At 49.1% G+C, this 19,861-nt stretch overlaps 1 protein-coding gene across 5 annotated transcripts; it reads right to left on the bottom strand.

The window, feature by feature from the left end:
• Positions 1-18,557, bottom strand: CCDC134 (coiled-coil domain containing 134). 5 transcript variants are annotated; one of them, XM_066358534.1, is made up of 9 exons: positions 18,426-18,557; positions 17,952-18,046; positions 17,374-17,408; positions 16,636-16,756; positions 15,652-15,771; positions 15,356-15,440; positions 13,198-13,379; positions 12,835-12,906; positions 1-5,155 (listed from the first exon to the last, which is right to left on the bottom strand). In XM_066358534.1, the coding sequence occupies exons 3-9, from the start codon at positions 17,382-17,384 to the stop codon at positions 5,030-5,032; spliced, it is 717 nt and encodes a 238-aa protein (XP_066214631.1). In that variant the 5' UTR covers positions 17,385-17,408; positions 17,952-18,046; positions 18,426-18,557; the 3' UTR covers positions 1-5,029. The 5 variants fall into 5 exon arrangements, with proteins under 5 accessions (XP_066214631.1, XP_066214632.1, XP_066214633.1 ...); XM_066358535.1 differs by having other exon boundaries at positions 17,952-18,020; positions 18,426-18,550; XM_066358536.1 differs by lacking the exon at positions 17,374-17,408.
• Positions 18,558-19,861: the final 1,304 nt, after the last annotated feature.

Raw genomic sequence — 19,861 nt, 5'->3', positions numbered from 1 at the left:
TGCACATTCATTTGATAGTATTGAACACCTCTATGCCAGGCAAAAAAAATAGTTCCTGCCCTCTGAGAGCTTCCAGTCTAGTGAATAAAACAAACATTAAAAAAAACATAAAAATAACAGATAATAATACAAGTGATCAAGGGAAAGTAACAGCTGTTACAAAGGACCTGACCTGGGTGTCAGGAAAGGCCTGATATTTTAAGATAAAACCTAAAATTATGAGAGAACTGTGTGTGGTGTAGCTAGGGTAACAACACATGGACAAAGGCCCTGAGACAGCAGAAGCTGCTGCCAGGCAGAACTTGGCATATGGCCTGGCAGATAGTAACTGCCCACACAAGGTAGCTATTGTAATTGATAAAAGAGGAATCTATGCACTCACATGAAGGGCAAAAAAAAGGGAAGAGGAAGGCCCAACAGCTGTCAGTTATGGTTTTGGGGAATAGGAGGTTTAGGATGAATTTTCCTTTCAGTATACTTTTTATAATGAAATTGTATAGCCTTATTTTAGGAAAAAAGATTAATTGTTTACATGGTGGAGAGTTGGTGTTGACTACATCAGTCTCACCCTGAAACAGAAAAATCAAACCCTGTTACCCTGCTCTGGACCAGGTATTAAGCTGGACAGTGGGACCCTCAACTGCGCCTCAGTGGCTCTCACAGAGCTCTCCACACTGGGGGGGTGACCATCTGCTGGCCTACCCTATGACTCACTTTAGTCCAGTGCCCACCCATCCCTGTCTTAGTAATCCTCACAGAAGGCTGCAGGAGCACCGAGTCAGGCAGTGGGCACAGCTGTTCCCATGGATCCCAGTTGGACCTGTAGAAAGGCCCTGCTTCCTAGCAAAGTAGCCTGAGGGGGCACACATGAGGGCTTGGTGAAAACTGCGGAAAAAAGGTAGTGGCACTGGATCCAGACTCAGCAAAACAGTGGCATTCTCCCCCTGGTCTGGGATCTCACCTAACTGAACAGCCCTTCTGGTAGGCACCTTGTTTTGCCCAGAACTGGCTCTCAGGGGGGGAGCAGCTTCAACAAGTCACTCCTCAGGACCTGGGTTTTTCATCTGAAAAGGAAGGAACTGGACTAGATGACCATTATGTCCAGACACCCACCACAAACTGGGTACTTCCTAAAGGTCACAGAAGAGAACTCTGCATGTTTTTTCATTTACCTTTTTTTTTTTTTTTTTTTTTTACAAAGATAGAGAGAGGGACAGATACAGAGAGACAGACCGGAAGGGAGAGAAGCATCAATTCTTTGTTGCGGCACCTTAGTTGTTCATTGACTGCTTTCTCATATGTGCCTTGACAAGGGAACTACAGCACAGTGAGTGACCCCTTGCTCAAGCCAGCGACCTTGGGCTCAAGCCAGCGACCCTGCGCTCAGGCTGGTGAGCGCATGCGCAAGCCGGATAAGCCTGTGCTTAAGCTAGCAACCTCAGGGTTTCAAACCTGGGTCCTTCACCTCCTAGTCCAATGCTCTATCTGCTGCATCACTGCCTGGTCAGGCTCATGTACTACTTTTGATGCCTCCTCTTTTAGGTTTCTGCTCTCAGTGCCTCTCCCCCAATCTTTCAGGATTCAGTTTGATCTTTTCCTCCAGGATCAAGCAAGAGCATGTACCCCATGGTTTGACAAAGGGAAGTTTCAGGGTGGGAAATAACATTTGGTTATTATTTCTTTTTGAGAGCGAGAGAGAAGGAAGAGATGAGAAGCATCAACTCATAGATGCGTCACTTTAGTTGTCCATTCTCATATGTGCGTTGGCAGGAGGAAGGGCAGGGGGACCTCCAGCTGAGACAGTGACCCCTTGCTCAAGCCAACAACCATGGGATCATGTTGCTGATCCCAGTGGGTGACTTCACATTCAAGCCAGTGACCTCGGGGTGTTGAAGCTAGGGTGATGGTGAACCTTTTTAAAAAAACCGCCCACTTTTGCAGTGCTGGTCAACCTAGTCCTTCCTGCCCACTAGTGGGCGTTCCAGCTTTCATGGTGGGCCAATCACAGCGCCATTTGTTTGCTTCCCCTATAGCCACCATGAAAGCTGGGCCACCCACTAGAAGGTGGGAGGGATCGGTTGACCAGCACTGCAAAAGTGGGCGGTTTTTACAAAAAGGTTCGCCATCATGGACCTAGGACCTCAGCATCCCAGGTCAACACTCTGCACTGCGCCACCACTAGTAAGACAACTTTTGCTTTGGGATAAGCTGAAACATAAAGACTGAGGGTTATCAGGTAGCAATAGGGCAAGTGCTATCAGCTTTGTAGTCTTAGAGGATGCAGCATTAGTAAAAGAGCAGAGGAGAGACTAAGCCTAAAATCTCATTAAGGCTCAGATGAGGAAAGAGGAATCGGGAAGAGACAGATCAGACTCAGAGCAACAGAGGAGAACCAGGACAACATAGTGGCCAGAAGCCTGAGAAGCTCTTCAGAAACTGTCAACAGCATCTCTCTGCAGGCAATGACTAGGAACAGCAGAGGAAGATATGGGGATGTAGGTAGAGCACAGAGCATTTACCTAGCTGCTGTGGCTGACGCAATGCTGTGAGAATACTCCAGATCCCGGAACCCTCCACCCAGGAGGGAGCTCGTCTCCTATAAGGAAGTGACTCAGCACCAACTACGCAGCTCCCTGATCTTTTTAGCCATTGGCTTTGAAGAACACGCTATAACACCCTATAGGCTGAACCTGTGTATATAAGCTAGCTTGCTTCCTGAATAAAGCGGATCTACATCGCTGAACCTGGTGCCTGGAGTCGGGTCTCTGCATCTCCGTCGTCCTAACCCCAGGTGGGCCTTGTCCACATACTGGCACCTCGAACAGGGACCCAGCCAGCACTCAAAGGACGGCCAGTTTGGATCCCAGGAACCCCCCAACCTGCTTGGCAGGGTTTCTTGGGCACTCACTAAGTGGTTCAGTCTTCACCCGTCCAAAGCCACAGGGCTGAATAAGGAGGAAGAAGGGTTGTAGGCTAGGAAGGTTTTGCCCCCGGGGACATCTAGCAATGTCTGGAGAAATATCTGGTTGTCCTAACTGAGAGATTACTAGATATCTAGTGAGTTGAGGCCAAGAATGCTGCTAAATATCCTATAATACCCACAGTCCTCCTCACATTCACAACAAAGAATTTTCTGGCCCTAAATGTAAACAGTGCCACTGTTTAGAAACACTACCTTACAGGATATTGGGAGTTCCCAGACTTTCCATGCATGTCTCAGATTGGGCCTGAAAGCTCAAAAGACAGGGAAAAAAACAAACAAACAGGAACAACATCCAAGGCGATGCTGAAAGCACTACTGAAGATAACATTTGCCACCATTACGTATCTCTGGCACTGATGGTCTGGCCACTTGGCATCTCCTCAACCCCTCTGGCCACTGCTTCTACCAGCACCATTCACACAGGTTGGTGCATCTGGTTGGTGATACTTCAGTCACAGAACTGAATCCTACCTGCAACAAGGCTGGCCAAACAAGTACCCTTGGGTCTCTACAGCTCCTGGAAAGGGAGATAGACAGGCTCTGCCTACAGTAAGACTCAGGTGAAGTTCTGAAAACAAGTGACCACAACAATCAACAGTGCAGCAAAGGGAAGGAGAGAGGGGAAAGCAAGATGGTTCTGCTTTTTTCTCTGAAGGTGTCAGATAGAAAATTTTGGAACCATCTGAAGATGGTGAAGAAGATACCAATCAAGATAGAGACCAAAGGTGTAGAAGGACGTGCCCAAGAGGACCAAGGTACCAGATAAGGCAGAAGTGAAGATGGCACTGGGCCCCTCTCTTTGTGCTTACAGTGGATGCTCAGCAAATCTATGGGACAAACCCCAGCCTTGGAGAAGCAGTTCAGGGCTGGGCAGGCAATTCAGATATTATCAAATTCATTTTACCAGTGAAGCCACAGCACAGAGAAGGGGTGGGCCAGAGTCACTCAGCAAATCTGATGGACTAAGACAAAATGCAGGTCTCCCCTGAGCTCTGTCAATGGTGGTGATGGTGGGTTCTGGAATGGTTATGTCTCTTAACTTTTAAGACACAGACCCTAGCTAGGCAAGGTCAAAGAGACAGAGCTAGAGTTCCCACCAAGGCCCCTCCCTCCTCTGCCTGGGAAGGGCAGCTGCTCACTCACAGCCTCTGCAGTTTCCCTGCCCTGTGACCGCAAGACTCTGCTTGCATACCTCCTGAGTCAGAGAGCTCAGGCTGATTAATCCAGCTTGGGGCAGCCCTGGCATTAAAGCACAGCCTCTGCAGAGGTGCAGCCTATTCCTCTAGCCCCCGGTCCATAGGCTGAGGATCTCCCAGCACTGCCAAAGAGGAAAAGTTGACTCTTTCCTGTGCGTGCTCTATGACTGTCCCCAGATAGTTGAAGAGACAGATCATGTTGCTCCAAGGTCAGCTTGGATAAACAACCTCCAGTCCTTTTCCAACACTGATCCTTTGTCAAGGACAGAGCTGAGAAGCGATTAGGAGGCCTCAGCCAAGCCCCAGCTTTCCTGCCCTCCAGGAACATTCTCTAAGGTGCTCTCTATACCTGAGGACCTCTGGTTCCCCAACACGGCCCCTCACTACCTACCAGCTATGATTTGCCCAGAGGGTTCGCTGGCTTTTATTGTGTCTCTGTAGGGGGGTTGGAACTTGTGCCCTGTGGCTCAGTGACATATGGAGCTAGGGACAGGTGCAGCGTTTCCACACATGGATTGAAGCCTGGTTCTGCTACCTCTCCATGAAAGGGCAGCCAGCCAGCCGCTGGGAGAACCCAGCCCTAGGCTCCTCCTACCTCCCGCAGCATCTCCCCAGAGTTAGGTCTGAAGCAGTGTCCTTTGAAGGTCCCCTCAACACATCCTCCAGGGAGACCTCTAGGAGGAAATCCAGCCCTCTGCAGCACAGTCCCTTCAGCTGGGGTTCACAGTCAGCTCCAGGGTCCCAAGCAAATGGGCCGGCTCTCACCACCGATCAGTCAGTGCTGCTTCACCTTGGCCATGCTGCCTCCTCCTCTTCCTCCTGGCCCCTTGAACCCTGGGCTGCAACGGGGCTATAACTCAGACTGGGATCGTGAGATCCGTGGGCCTTTTCGTATCTCTCTCCGCTTCTCGTCTTTCTTCCGGCGTTTCTCCTCTTCTCTCAGGGCTTTCTGGAAAGGGTCGGTGCTAGGAATGAACTGAAGGGAAGAACAGAGTGGTTTGATTTAGTCCCTGGTGGCAGTTTACACTGAGCTAGGCCGCTGTGTGGACACATCGACCCAAGCCCTGCCCTCAGAGAGCCCACAGACATAGAGATGGTTAAATGGGTTTGGGGAGGACTGCTAAGTGGGTCCTAAAAGATAAGCAGGAAGGTTACAACAAACAGGGTGAGGGAAGGAGGACATTCTAGATAGAAAGACAGGTGCTGAGGTGTGAACTTCCACAGGCATCAAAGGAACAATAAACAGACTCCTCTCAGGGTGAGAGGGTCGAGTACCCAACAACCATAGAACACCACCCGCAAACCCTGGCTGCCATACCCGAGGAGGAGGGGATGGCAGCCAGTGAGAATAAGAGACAGGCATTCTGTCTAGGCAAGGGAGTGCACAGGAAGCAGGTGGATCAGAAGTCAAACTGACAGACCGTGGAAAGGGGGTGGGAGGAAGAGAAGATGGTAGTGCCCATGCTCATGGCTTCCATAGGTGATAGAGGGTGGTGCCCAGTGAGGAAATGGCAACACAGGGCAAGCAGGGGTGGGAGAAGAATGAGGACTGCAGTTGGGGCACTCTTCAAGTGCAACCCCACTCCTACACTCTTCTCCCTCTGCTCTCTCCAAACCCATGGCTTCTGTTATGGCTACATGGTCAGTTATCCCTCAAATGTGCATATTCACACCTAAGTGCCTGCCTGGCACCTCCACTAGGATGACCCAAATGTGCCCCCAACTTGGAATGGCTCCACCACCAAACCCAGTCCCTTTCCAGCATCCCTATCTTCATGAACAGTGTTTCCCCTACCACACTCTACTTCCTATTCCTACAAGTTAATTCTGCTCCACTACCGGAGATAAGGAGCTGGGAGGCCCCTCAGGATACTCCTATACCTTCTGATTCTAGCTGGGGAAAGGCCAGTCAAGAGATCCTGGCTTCTTCAGCCCCAGATGGCTCAGCTTCACCAGGGGAGCCCAAACTTAGTTAGGGCAGAAGAGAAAAACTGCCCATCCCTTTCCTGGATTCCTTCCCCATGAGACCTGCACCTAATGCCCACTTTAAATTCCTGACACTAAACTCAAGCAGCCCTTTGTGCTGCCTAGCAATGGAGCCCCAGCAACTCTCCTACCCCTGGCACGATCAGTTCTTCCTCCCTAATAGGTCATTTCCATCAACATGCAGACATGCCAGTCTCTCCTGAATAAATCCCCTTTGAACCCACACTGACCTCCAACTATTCTCCCACTGGTCTGCTCTCGTTGAAAACAAATTCTTCATAAGGGTTTGGACTTCCTGAGCCCACTTCATTTCCCCTCATTCTCTGGAAATCCAATCTTTTGTCCTTACCCCACCACCAAACAGCTTTTATTAGGATCTCTGATGGCCTCCACGTGACTAATTCCAGCGGCTAGTTCTCAGGTCTCATATTCCTTAACCTTGCCGCAGGGTTTGATGTGCCCATCACTCCTTCCTGGAACTTTCCTTGTGTGGTCTTTGGGAAACAACTCTCTTGCATTTGCTACTATTATGCTGCCTGCTCCTTTGGGGGCTCATTCCCCAAACCTCTAATTGCAACCACATCTCAGTCCTCAGACCCCTTCTTATCTGCCCTGAGTCCCTCCCCTCTAAGTGATGGCGTCCTGGCCACAGATTGGATATTTTCTTCATATACTAGACTCTCACCATTTGTAGCTTGAGCTTCAACCTCTTCCTTGAAATCTGCCCCTCTGGTATGTCATTCAGATGTTCACCAGGTCCAGAAACAGTCTTGACCCCAAATGCAGCCCTCAACCTGCTCCCACCACAGTCTCCCCTTTTAGAAAATGACAGCCCCATCCTTCCACATGCTGAGGCCAAAAATCTTCGAGTCATCCTTAATGCTTCTTAATCCACATCTGCTTCCTTAGCAAATCTTATTGGCTCTACGTTCAAAATGAAACTAGAACCTTACCATTCCTCAGCAGCCCTCACTGTCACGTAGTTCAAGCCACCATGAACTCCCAAATGGAAAAGCACAGGAGCCTCCTAGATCATTCTCCACACAGCAGCCAAGCTGATCCTTTAAAAGGGAAGTCAGAGCCCATTACTCTGCTCTCCATGTCTCTCAGAGTAAATGCCAAGGCCCCTGAAAAGCCCTCCTCCAAGGGCCTCATGACCTGGCCCACTCTCTGACTTCACCTCCTTGCACTCCTCACCCCTCCACATAAGCTGCCAATTCAGGCCCTTTGCACTTGCTGCTGCTATAGCCAGGAATGTTCTCTACCCTCCGACTACATGCTGGCTCTCTCATTCCCTTCAGGTCTTTTTTTTTTGTATTTTTCTGAAGTGAGAAGCTGGGAGGCAGAGAGACGGACTCTCACATGCGCCCAACCAGGATCCACCCGGCATGTCCACCAGGGGGCGATGCTCTGCCCATCTGGGGCATTGCTCCATTGCAACCAGAACCATTCTAGCGCCTGAGGCAGAGGCCATGGAACCATCCTCAGCACCCGGGCCAACTTTGCTCCAATGGAGCCTTGGCTGTGGGACGGAAAGAGAGAGAGAGAGAGAGAGAAGAGAGTGGGAAGGGTAGAGAAGCAAATGGGTGCTTCTCCTGTGTGCCCTGGCCGGGAATCGAACCTTGGACATCCACACGCAGGGCCGACACTCTACCGCTGAGCTAGTCAGCCAGGGCTCCCTTCAGGTCTTCTCAGTGAGATCCTCTCTGCACCCAATTATGCAAAATGGCAACTGTACCTCCACCTTACCCCAGAATTCCTTAACCACATCACCCCACTTTTTTATCCATAGCTCACCACCACCTATCATAGTATATATTTTTTATTGACTGTCTCCTCCAACTCTAAAGTTCTTTCCAAAGTGAGCAGGGCGTTTCTCTAATTGCTTGGATTCAATAAGTGCTCACTAAATGAATGAATAGCTATCGTCTCTGAGCCTGTTTAAACTAGTCCCTCTGCCTAAAGATCTTCCCTGAGCTAGTCCACCTGACACTTACTTGCCCAGAGCCTTCACCACACAGAGGCTGAGTCAGGTCTCCTTCAGGGGTCCCACATTCATCACTTCCCTCCTCCACTGGCAGTGATCATGCTGCACTGGGACTGTTTCTCTGCTGCTTTCCCCATCAGACTGTGAGCATCTGAAGGGCAGGGAAAGGGCCAGCCCCTTCTGGACAGAGACAGTGGCTAGCACTCAGCCTGACACAAACTGGCGCTAGTGATGGCTATGTACAGTAGGAGGTCCCCAGAATACTTGCCAGTGTAGAGGGAGCATATGAAGGGAGCTGAGCAAGCCTGGGCTATGCCAGTGGACAGGTCTGTGTTGGACATCAAAAGTATAAAGCCTGCCTGACCAGGCAGTGGCGCAGTGGACAGAGCATCGGACTGGGATGCGGAAGGACCCAGGTTCGAGACCCCGAGGTTGCCAGCTTGAGTGCGGGCTCATCTGGTTTGAGCAAGGCTCACCAGCTTGGACCCAAGGTCGTTGGCCCCAGCAAGGGGTTGCTCGGTCTGCTGAAGGCCCGCAGCCAAGGCACATGTGAGAAAGCAATCAATGAACAACTAAGGTGTTGCAATGAAAAACTAATGATTGATGCTTCTCATCTCTCTCCGTTCCTGTCTGTCTGTCCCTGTCTATCCCTCTCTCTGACTCACTCTTTGTCTCTGTAAAAAAAAAAAAAAAAAAGTATAAAGCCTGACCAGGTGGTGGCACAGTGGATAGAGCATTGAACTGGGATGGGGAAGACCCAAGTTCGAGACCCTGAGGTCGCCAGCTTGAGCGTGGGCTCATCTGGTTTGAGCAAAGCTCACCAGCTTGGACCCAAGGTTGCTGGCTCGAGCAAGGGGTTACTCCGTCTGCTGAAGGCCTGCAGTCAGGCACATATGAGAAAGCAATCAATGAACTAAAATGTCGCAATGAAAAGATGATTGATGCTTCCATCTCTCTCTGTTCCTATCTGTCTCTATCTATCCCTCTCTCTGTCTCTGTTAAAAAAAAAAAAAAAAGTATAAAACCTTGCGACTGTCCCTAGACAGTGAGAAGTACATTGCTGCTATGGTTCTGTCCAAGCAGAGCACATTATAATGAAGCTAAACTAAATTTACCCTGGAGCCCATTCTCTCTGAGGCCCACACTCTCACCCTCTCCATGTGAAGCATCCATGACCTGCAGTGTGAAGAGGGCCAGTATTACAGCAGTAAAGCATCCCTATGGATGCTCCACCATTGGGAAAGGCATCATGGTCTTGAGCGCCCTGCATGTTCTTGCTAGGCAGAACAAGAACTCAGCCCTGACTGTTCCTTACCAGGACCACTTATCAGGATTGTGACTATAGTAAGCTGCTGGCTCAACAGGGCTCTCAACTCAGAAGTTACCCTACTCAGTCCTGGTCCACTGAAGTTAACTGAATTTCTAGCAAATGGTGCTGTGCAAAAGTTAACAGAGCCTACCTGACTGCTATTCTGACAGGCCTGCTTCCAAGGCCAGCCTTTGGCTGACGTCTGGGAACTTGGATTCTGAGAGGGCTTCTACCACCCTAACTGTGCCCAATCTGTTTGTGGTTTATGCTTAACACTTGCATTCCTTCTGGGAGGCTGGAACTTTGGCAGGTGCCAGGCAGAAGATGCCTACTTGACCAGCCAGCTCCCAATTAAAAACCCTGGGCACTGAGTCTTCATAAGCTGCCCTGATAGAGAACTTTTCACACGTGCTGTCACAACTTGTTGCTGGGGGAATTAAGTATGCCTTGTGACTCCACTCGGAGGGGACTCTTGGGAGTTTGCGCCTTTCCCTTTGCTAATTTTGCTTTGTGTTTTCCCTGTAATAAATAATGGCTGTGAGCATGACTATACACTGCGTCCTAGTGAATCATCAACCTGAGGATGGTTTTGGGGACCCCTGACATAGCTGGTAGTAGCCATCAGCCCCTAGTGACAATGAAAGACTAGCTGTCATAAAAAGCCAGCCAATGATCTGAATTAAAAGCCATCACATTTGCTTAGATGATACTCCTAAAGACCAGGCATACTACATTTTTACTATCTGTTGTCAGTGTCCTAGCCATCTGGTCTGCTGCTCAGAAGACTACAGACTTGGTGGATCAAGGACAGCCATCCCTCTTAGGGTCTGTGAACTATGGAAACAAACTGTGGTTGACAAATGGACAGTCTGGGTCCCTCGCTCAGATGCCCACAGTATGGCCTTTTCTCTGACGAGACTGACCAGAATCAAACTGCTGATCACAACAACCCAGATGCAGTCATTTCTACTTAAATGCATTATTGTACTAGATGTGGCAACATACCTGCCATCATGGACTGACACAAAAATAACTTTGTAGTTCTGGTTGGACTATCTGGAGTCCCGGGTTAGAATAGTATGGCCAAATGCATTAGGATAATGACCAATTGGTTGAGTACACTCCTTGTGTATTCATGTGGACTAATATGGGAGATATGCCTCTGAAAATTTTGTAAAAATGCCCTTGTCTCATTCACATCTGACCCTTCTGTTTGAAGATCTAGGTAAGAGTAGGAGATGACGGGTGAAAAAATGTTAACATAGGTCTAGGATGTGACATACCTAGCCTCCACTGGTTAGGTTAATAACCCCAGCATCTAGAGAGAGACCACCTTAGATCCCAGGACATATGGAGAACAATTAATTCCCTTTGTTGCTTAGATCCAGCACTGCCACCGGGCTAATCCTAGGATCTGTCCAGGCCAAGTGGCAGCTGCAGATGACAATCTAACCAGCTGCTAGATATGTCATTCTCAACATGATAAAATAATGACAAAGACACAGTTGGTACTGAATTATTCTGGTGTGCCTGATGCTATCAAAGGCAGCTCCTGAACTGACCCTGTGCAGACACACATACCAATACAACCTTGTTTCAGTCTGACAGACAGAAATCCATCTCCTTCTCCTGATGCCTGAGTGGCCTGGAGTTATATCATGTAGGACAGTGGTCAGCAAACTCATTAGTCAACAGAGCCAAATATCAACAATATGATTGAAATTTCTTTTGAGAGCCAAACCGCATCTCCAGTTGCCCAACACATCCGCGTGTACCTGCGCACCCGCACGTGGTATTTTGTGGAAGAGCCACACTCAAGGGCCAAAGAGCCGCATGCAGCTCGCGAGCCACGGTTTGCCGAGTACTGATGTAGGGCAACTGAGGCTGCAACTACACAGTGACACTCATAATTCAGCCAAACAATGTAATGGTGACAAAAATGCAGTGTAATGCATGGGAGACAGTGAGCTATGGAGTTCTCTTTCCACTGGGGATGAGGTTTGTTGTGGATCTCTGTAACTACTGGCAATAACATCAAAGATCAGCAAGTCAGTCTAAACTCTTGTGTGCGTGGTAATCAATAACATTGGCCTTAGACCACATCCAATGATCTAAAATAGGACCTACTAGTCCCTCCAAAACCGATCACAGCTGGCTGAGTCTCTGACCCTGGAGCACAGAGCTTGAAATCTGTCAGATATTGCACTGCAGGCTGGCCTCATCCTGCTGCTTTTAGTCTTGCTGATGGCAGCCTTAAGTGCAGTATGAGACAGATTGAACAAATTTGGACCTAGCTTCTACCAGTCAGATTAATAGACTGAATAGCATGTTCGTGTGGAAATTTGCATTAGGTCAAGACCTTTAGGCTGAGGGATGGACTGTGGGGGAGGCAGTCCACCATGGCCCTGAGCATCCCTGCATACTCTTACTGGGAACACCAAGAATGCAAAGCCCTGACCACTGTGTACCTGGGCCATTTCTCAGGACTGTGTTTGCAGAGAACCTTGAAGGATGAGGTGATGTCTCTCCTCCTCAAAGAGCAGGTTTACTTCTGTTCACTATAAAAGTGGTAAATTTCCCAAGCTTGGTAGTCTTTGGATGTGGCATCCATCTGGAACCCTCTGTCACCCCTGTGGGACTCAGGGAACAAGGAGAACCAACACACCAGGACAACAGTCTGGACACTGGTTTTGCTGTAATAAATTCTGATGTCTCTGACCTGCCAGTATCCATGCAACAGTAGTAGACTAGCTTGTTAGCCTCCAAGTAGGGTGTAAAATCTGAGAACCCTCAAAGACCCTGAAACACCTCCTTTCCTTGCACCAGGGGCAAATCTGTGATTTGATGAGTGTAGTCCTCCAAGCCTTCTGACCCCCTGCCACCTCTGATCCCCTCCTCTCATCATATACGCCCCCATCTGTAATCCTACCCCACAGCCTCTAGCCCTCAGAGCCCACTCCAGCCCCGTAGGATGAGAGCATGTTCAGGAATGTAGGACAGAAGCTTGGCTGTGTGATCAGAGGCTCAAGGACAGAGAAGAGCATGACTTGACTTCCCCTGGCTTTCCTCACATTTACCCCAAGTAGGGTCCCTATTATACACTGAGAAGGGTGTGTTCACAGCCTCTGACTGCCACCCACAGCTGTAGTCCACATCCCATGAATAGACATGTCATCTGAAGCTAAGACAGGGCAGTGGCTTACCCAAAGGCACCAGACAGTGAGTAATGGTTCCTGGACCCAGACCTGGGCATGTCTGGCTTCAAGTCCAAAGCCCTCCTGTCCCACCTCAGGCACCCCAACCCCTGCAGGATCTGGCTTCCCGTGGCCTAGCAGAGGCAGAGCAGACATGGCCACAAGCCCCCACAGCTCACCTCTGTGCGGTCTACTTTAAATGGGTTGTGGAAGTCAGAGCCTTTCTCGCTGATCCCCAGCTCCTGGGCCATCTGCAGACGAGGAAAAGCTAGTCATCCTCTGCCTTCTCCTGCCTCTTGCTCACCCGCAGGCAATTCCCTCCACGTTGGAACCCAAAGCCCGAGACTTGGGCAAAGGTGCGCCAGGTGATAACCCCTAGGGACCCAGGTGAGCACAGAACCCCTTAAGATGGCAACTCAAGGTACCCTGAGGCTTATCACAGAAAATGCAACCAGATGATGACACTCAAGTCCAGCTATAGTTGCAAAGCTCACAGGATACTGGGAGACAGGACTCAAGACTGCCTCTGCCCCAGTCCTTACCAGGCTGAGGATAGGTGAGTGGGGCCCCTGGTCAAAGACGCCTGACTGGTTGCAGAAGCTGATGCCCCAGCGGATGAGGAGATTCCAGTTGGAGTTGTGGTCAAAGTAGTGGTGTACGATCCTTGGAAAACGCAGCACCACATCACCGAAGAAGGCCGTGTTCTCCACCACTTGGGAGAAAGCTGGCAAGAGGACCCTGATAAGTGCCATGGCTGATGTCCTTCTACTGCCCTCCTGGCCAGCCCCAGGTATCTCTAAAGAATAGAGGCAATCCCACCAAACCCACTAAACAGAGAAGGGACCAGTATTTGCTGTCCACAGGTGCACTACATGCTAAGGGCATTATGTCCACTAGATCACTGAATCCTCAAACCGCCTTTAGAGGGAGATGTAACAGCTGCTCCCACTTTACAATGGAAAGAATAAGTGGTAAATTTGGGCTGCAAACCCAGGTATGTCTGACTTCAAAGGCCCTGCTCTTTCCCCTATATCTCATGGCTTAGAAGACTCTTGCTATAGAGACCAGAGATGGGTGTCATTCTGCACATGAAGGCATCAAATGAGGTTTTGCTGGGGCCAATTCTCCCCAAATTGTTATTGAAATGTCCAAGCCTGACGTTAGCACAACCAGTGTCTATGAGGTGTCAGGTTTGTTAGGATGGCCAGGGAACACATCAGGGTTTGTTTTTTAAAAATACTCTTCCAATTTTATTTTATTTTAAATGCTTAAGTACTTATTTTGAATTAATTTTAGACTTACATGATATACCATAAAATCCTTTCACTTGACTTCCTTTAGTATCATCTTATGTAAACACTGTACAACTACCTACACCACTAAATTAACATTGATACAATACAGCCATAGACCTTATTTGAATTTCATCAATTTCCCCACTAATATCCTTCCTCTGGTCAACAGGTCAGTTTAGACTATTTTGTGTCCATAACGGTGGCAGGTCCCCAAACATGAAGAGTAAGTATAGACCTAGCCCTGGCAGCAGCTCCTGTTTGGGGGCCCTGCAGATAATGCACAGGTAGCCCTTGGCAGCAGTGTCAGGCCACCCACAGATAGGCAGACTCCTTCAAAGATATGTCACGTGAGGCTGGAACCCTGGGCTTCAGAACAATCCTGAACTCAGGAGTGAGCATGGTTTATAAGTAAGAGCCAAGTTATACATATAACTTCCTCAGTTACAGTGGAGATTAGAGATGATATTTATAAAAGTGCCTACCATTCAACATGTAAAGCAGGGGTCCCCAAACTACGGCCTGCGGGCCACATGCGGCCCCCTGAGGCCATTTATCCAGCCCCCACCGCACTTCCGGAAGGGGCACCTCTTTCATTGGTGGTCAGTGAGAGGAGCATAGTTCCCATTGAAATACTGGTCAGTTTGTTGATTTTAAATTTACTTGTTCTTTATTTTAAATGTTATATTTGCTCCCATTTTGTTTTTTTACTTTAAAATAAGATATGTACAGTGTGCATAGGGATTTGTTCATAGTTTTTTTTATAGTCCGGCCCTCCAATGGTCTGAGGGACAGTGAACTGGCCCCCTGTGTAAAAAGTTTGGGGACCCCTGATGTAAAGGATACTTCCAGCCTCTCTCAGTGTAATGTAGGAAATTTTATTAAGATGTACCTAGTTAATGGGAAAATTATCACTGGAAAGAATTTCTTGGAAGGGGAAATGAAGGGACACAATATATTCTACCTAATTTGTCTGTCCTATCTAGTCTCAAAAATGAATTAAGAGGGTTGGGACTTTCAGAACAGTAGTAAAGAGTATGGGCAACTGCCCCCACCGTCCAGTCACTTCAGTAGGCCTATTTTTTCTCCTGTAAATGGGAACAATCCTTGCCTTCTCTACCAGAAGGGTCAGGGTGGTGAAGGCAAGGATCCCTGGAGAGGTAGTGGGGCAGAGCTTCTTCCCTGGTTCCCCTGCTCTGGGCACAGGATAGCACAAAGAAATACATTTGTGCCAAGGATACAGAAATTGGCTCTAAAGCTCAGAAATTCTTGGAAAACAAGGGGAATACATGGAAGGTGCCACAAGAGAGTATTTCCAGAGAAAAACAGTGCCAAAAAGAGGAAGGAAGAAACAACTAGAGAACATCAAAGTGAGGAGGAGGAGAGGGAAAGATTAGGAAGACCATACCATCCTTCAGTTTCTCGTCCTGGGGGAAGGGCCCATCTGGGAGCACATCTGCAGCAATGAGCACTGTCCGGGAGTCCTCCAGCACCTGAGGGAACCCCACCTGGCTGAGTGACTTTGCAGAGACCTTTAGAGATCAACGATCAACCATAGCCCAGTTTACTTAAACCCTATTTCAAATCTTTTATACACACAGTTCCGCCTAATTGAACACTATCCCCTTAAAAAGCTCCTACTCATCCTTCAGTGCCCAGATCAAAGACTAGGCCTGTCATGAGCTGCCCTGCACCTGCATGCACCTTAAAGAGCCCCTTGAGCATGACATCAAGGATCTTGTACTGCTGGTAGACGTCATTCAGCTCCACCAAGTTTTTCAGTGCCAACAGCTGCTCCCGCCGCTTCACCTCAAACATCTTCTTGTCTGAGCAGCATTAAGTTAAGGAGTTGGCACCGTTACTCCTGTCTGGATAATCCAGTGGTCACAACCCAAAGGGCCCATTCCTGACAAGCAAATATCTGAAAGGCCACAGACACCCATGCCTGAGCCCTGGCTGCCACCCCCCGCCAGGGAAATAACAAACTGAGCAGCATATGCACCCTGAAATGTTATCATTTGTCCACTTCACAGAGGATTACACACCTAAGAGATTAATCACAGCCCTGAGGTCCTGACCCCTGTCCTTCCCCTCCCAAGAGCCTTCCCACTATGTCCCACAACTATTCACACTATTCCCAGAACCTCTGCTCCTTTGCTCACTGTACACTCTGCCTAGAATGTCCCCAAACCTTCTCTGTAAGTTTTTATTCTTTCAAGACCCAGTATAAAAGTCAGAGCACAGTGTTTCTCCCATGTTCCATCAGAGCAGTGATCACAAAGAACAACGTGAGGCCTGTGTGAAGGCCTCAGAGCCAGGGACTGATCCTGACTCATTTTTGTGACCCTAACGCCTGGCCCAGAGTAATGGCCCAGTATGCTAGGACCTGAGTCCCCCTGCCCAGGATCTCACCCACAAGGTGCTAGGCACATATATACAATTCTCAGAGCCCTCATGCCTCTGAGACATGTGCCTGCCTTTTCCATTTAACATAATAGGGAAACTGAGGCTCAGAGGACAGTAGATTTGATCAAAGTTTGATGAGAGTACCTTACCTTTTCTTCCCTGTTCCCATCAATGGAACCTGACCCACCCCTAGAATGCCATAAGGGGCTGTGAGTATAGAGAGACTTCATTTATATATTCCTCAAGCACAGCTCATTAACCCCCCCTCCAACCCCAAAGGATATAGATCTCCAAGCTTGGGTCCAGGGAGGTCCTCAGGGTGTTTGTGACTCCTGTCCCAGACAGTAGCAGGACAAACAGGACAACTAGGAACTGAGAAAGGTACATATTCACGATCCTGGAGCTAGGGGAGTAACCCAAAGAAAGAAGGTAAGACCCGAAGATTAGTGTTATATAAAATACAGTGAGGTGAACAGCAACTTCCTCTGACATGGCATACCCTCCAAGTACCAAGAACCCAACTTTAGTAAGCCCTGGAGCCCCAGTCCCTAGTCCAGGGCCTGTGACCAGCAGACTCAAAATAAAGGCCATGGAGTAGTAGGTAGGAGGGAGGTCAGCAATGCAGGGATGCTTAGAACACAGGGGTCAGCGTCTGGAGCTCTGGGCTGGAGCCCTTGTTCATCCCAACTATAGAACATCAGGCAAATTGCTCAGCTTCTCTGAGCCTCAGCTTCCTCGTTTTAAAACAGGGATAAGGGGGTCAACTCCCTACTGCAGGGAGGGAGAACTGAGTGAAGCAATGTGCCTGAGGAAGGTGGGGCTGGTCAATATCATCCCCTCTCAATCCCCCACCCCTATCCTGGCCTCCCAGAAGGTATTTGATCAAGGAGGCCCAGGCAATAAGGGGGATGTGAAGCTTCTGGTGTTTCCCTCCTTCCCTGACTTCTGTCATCAGAAAGGGACATAGGGCAGGAAGGGAGGCAGGGTGGTCTTGGAGTAAGAGGGATGCTCCTCACTCACTTTGGAACCATAGGCACCCCAAGCAACACCTATTCCTGTTCAAGCAACATTCTCCAATTAGTTGTTGAGTACCTACCATGTTCTAGGCAATGTTTTACAGCTGGGAATAAAGCAGTAAGACAAAAGTCCCTGCATTCATGGTAGTTATTTCCTTAGCAGAAATAAGAGATAACCAATAAACTTATAAAACAAAAACAGAAGAATGAGAGGGAGTTGTTGGGGTACAATATTAAATACAGTTATCAGAGGAGGCTTTTAGACTTAGGTAACAGGGACCCAATTTTACCAACGTGGAAACTATGGCACAGAAAAGTGTGGTCATTCAGCTATGCCCAGGCTAAACCAAGAGTCTAAATGAGTAGGCTATCTCAGAACAAGCCACTCTTCTACCGGAACACCTGCCCCACTGGAGAGAAGCTCCGTTACTGACAGTGAGATCCTGCAAGGGTCAGCCAGATAATCACCCCCAGACACACACACACACACACACACACACACACACACACACACACACACGGATGATACAACTGAAAGAGAATAAAAAGTAGTTCAAGTTCACCCAAGACCCCCAAACTTACAATGTCACGTTCCAGAATCAAGGAAACCGGACACAGGCTAGAGTAGAACTTGGGTCCAGGGAGATATGACTGAAGCAGGGGAAGAGTGGAAAAAGCTAAAACAACAACAAAAAGAAAAAAAGAAAAAAAAAAAAAACAACAGACTGCGTGGGGAGGATTCTACCTTCTCTACTGTTACTCTCACTTACTGGGCCTCTCAATCCCGCTCCCCGCCCTTGCATCCCTATATCTCTTTCCAGCTCCGTTAGCTACTCTGAATCCATTCTGCAGGAGTGGCCTGGTGGTGGCGGGCCCTAAGCCAGTTTGCGGACCACGGGTGCTGCCCCCAGTCTTTGGGGCTCCGGGAGAGGAGTCTTTCCAAAAAGAAAAGGCGAATCTCAATCCCCACCCACCTGCAGCCGGTTCCGGGCCCTCACTCTTTCAGCCTCTCCACCAGGAGCCTACCCACCCGACGACCCGACCCCCCCCACCTACCAGATCCAGAGTGCGGGAAAGGGCAGCAGCAGAGAAACCAGCCGTGCTGCCGGGTCTGCCCAGAGACTAGCAAAGGTGCTGAACTCCAGTTACCAAGAGCCGCAGCACTGGGACTGCTGAGCGCTCTCCCGCCCACCGCGAGGTTTCTGGCCAATGAGTGCAGGCCGCGACGACTGCGACGGTTACCTCACTTCCGGTCCAGCCCCTCCGAGTTCCTGTTGGAATGTCTTTCCATCTTTCCTGCTCCGGGTGTTGTGCTCGTGGTTCTCGGTAAGATCAGATTGGAGAAGTTAAGTCCGCGCCCGACTTAGAGGGTGCATCAGCCAGATGGGGCCTTTCCAGGAACTGTTTCGCCAGGTGACGGTGCTTGGCAAGATCAGTTTAGTGGGTCTTGACTGGGAACTATTTTAAAAGTAAACTAGCAGTGCGGAGTTGGGGCATCCCCTTCTCGCTCCTCAGGTTCTCCAAGTTCTAAACTCAGTTCATTGGGGGCTTCCCCGTTGGTTCATTAGGACGGAGTTCAGACCATTTTTGTGAAGAGTCTTCACCGGAGAAGGATGGGTGTAGGGCCAGTGGCCTCGGCAGTGGCCATGCCGATGCAGGTTCGCATTGGGTTTAGGCAGGCAGTAAAGGAATTAAGGAGCCAGAAAATGGTGGGCTATTCTGTTTATTAAAGTCTTCCATAGGTGGACAAGCAAACAGGCAGGGATGCCCATGAAGGAAATGATTACCTCATGTTCTTTTCTTCAACTAATTCCCAGCTCCCTTCATTCAGGTTCCTCCAACCAGTAAGGAGAGTGAGACATAACCAACTCGTTTATCGATCTCCCAGCTCCTTTGTATGGCCATCTGGGATTTTTTTACGACCATTCCCCAACCCCTTAGCCTAGTAAATGATATGGCCTTCTCTTCCTTCTACCTTGGCATCGCCATTTAGCCAATCGAGAAAAAATAAGATTGTACGGTCAACACTCCAGCCAATGGAACAAGACAGCATCCTAGGGCCTGCGTTAGGAATAAAAACGGAATTTGCCTTCTGCCTGCGCGCTTGCTGGCTGGCTGGCTGCCTGGCTTTCAATAGCAGCAGCATGCTCTTCTGCATAAGTTATTAAAGCTGCCTTGCTGAGGTATTTTGTCTCCACGAGTCTTGCTTAATTCCATCTCCAACAACCACTTCCCTTTTTCACTCCGGACTCAACACAAAACAGGCCCCCAGCAACCTCAGCACTCCACTCACTCTTCCTTGACTCAGCAAAACAGGCTGGGGAAATAACCCCTTCTCTAGCAAACAATCACCCCTCCCAAGCAGGAAGGCAATCTGCAATCTGCCTCCCTAAGGGCAAACACAGGCAGCCTTCCACAGACTATACACAGAAGGCACTGCCCCAATACAAGCAAGCAAACTTAAAAAACATTTGTTACACAGTGGGCTAGCC

Source organism: Saccopteryx leptura, chromosome 1 (genome assembly GCF_036850995.1).
Source record: "Saccopteryx leptura isolate mSacLep1 chromosome 1, mSacLep1_pri_phased_curated, whole genome shotgun sequence".
Taxonomy (NCBI): domain Eukaryota; kingdom Metazoa; phylum Chordata; class Mammalia; order Chiroptera; family Emballonuridae; genus Saccopteryx; species Saccopteryx leptura.
Note: the sequence above shows the minus strand (reverse complement) of the source record. Positions and strands in the feature narration are given on the sequence as shown.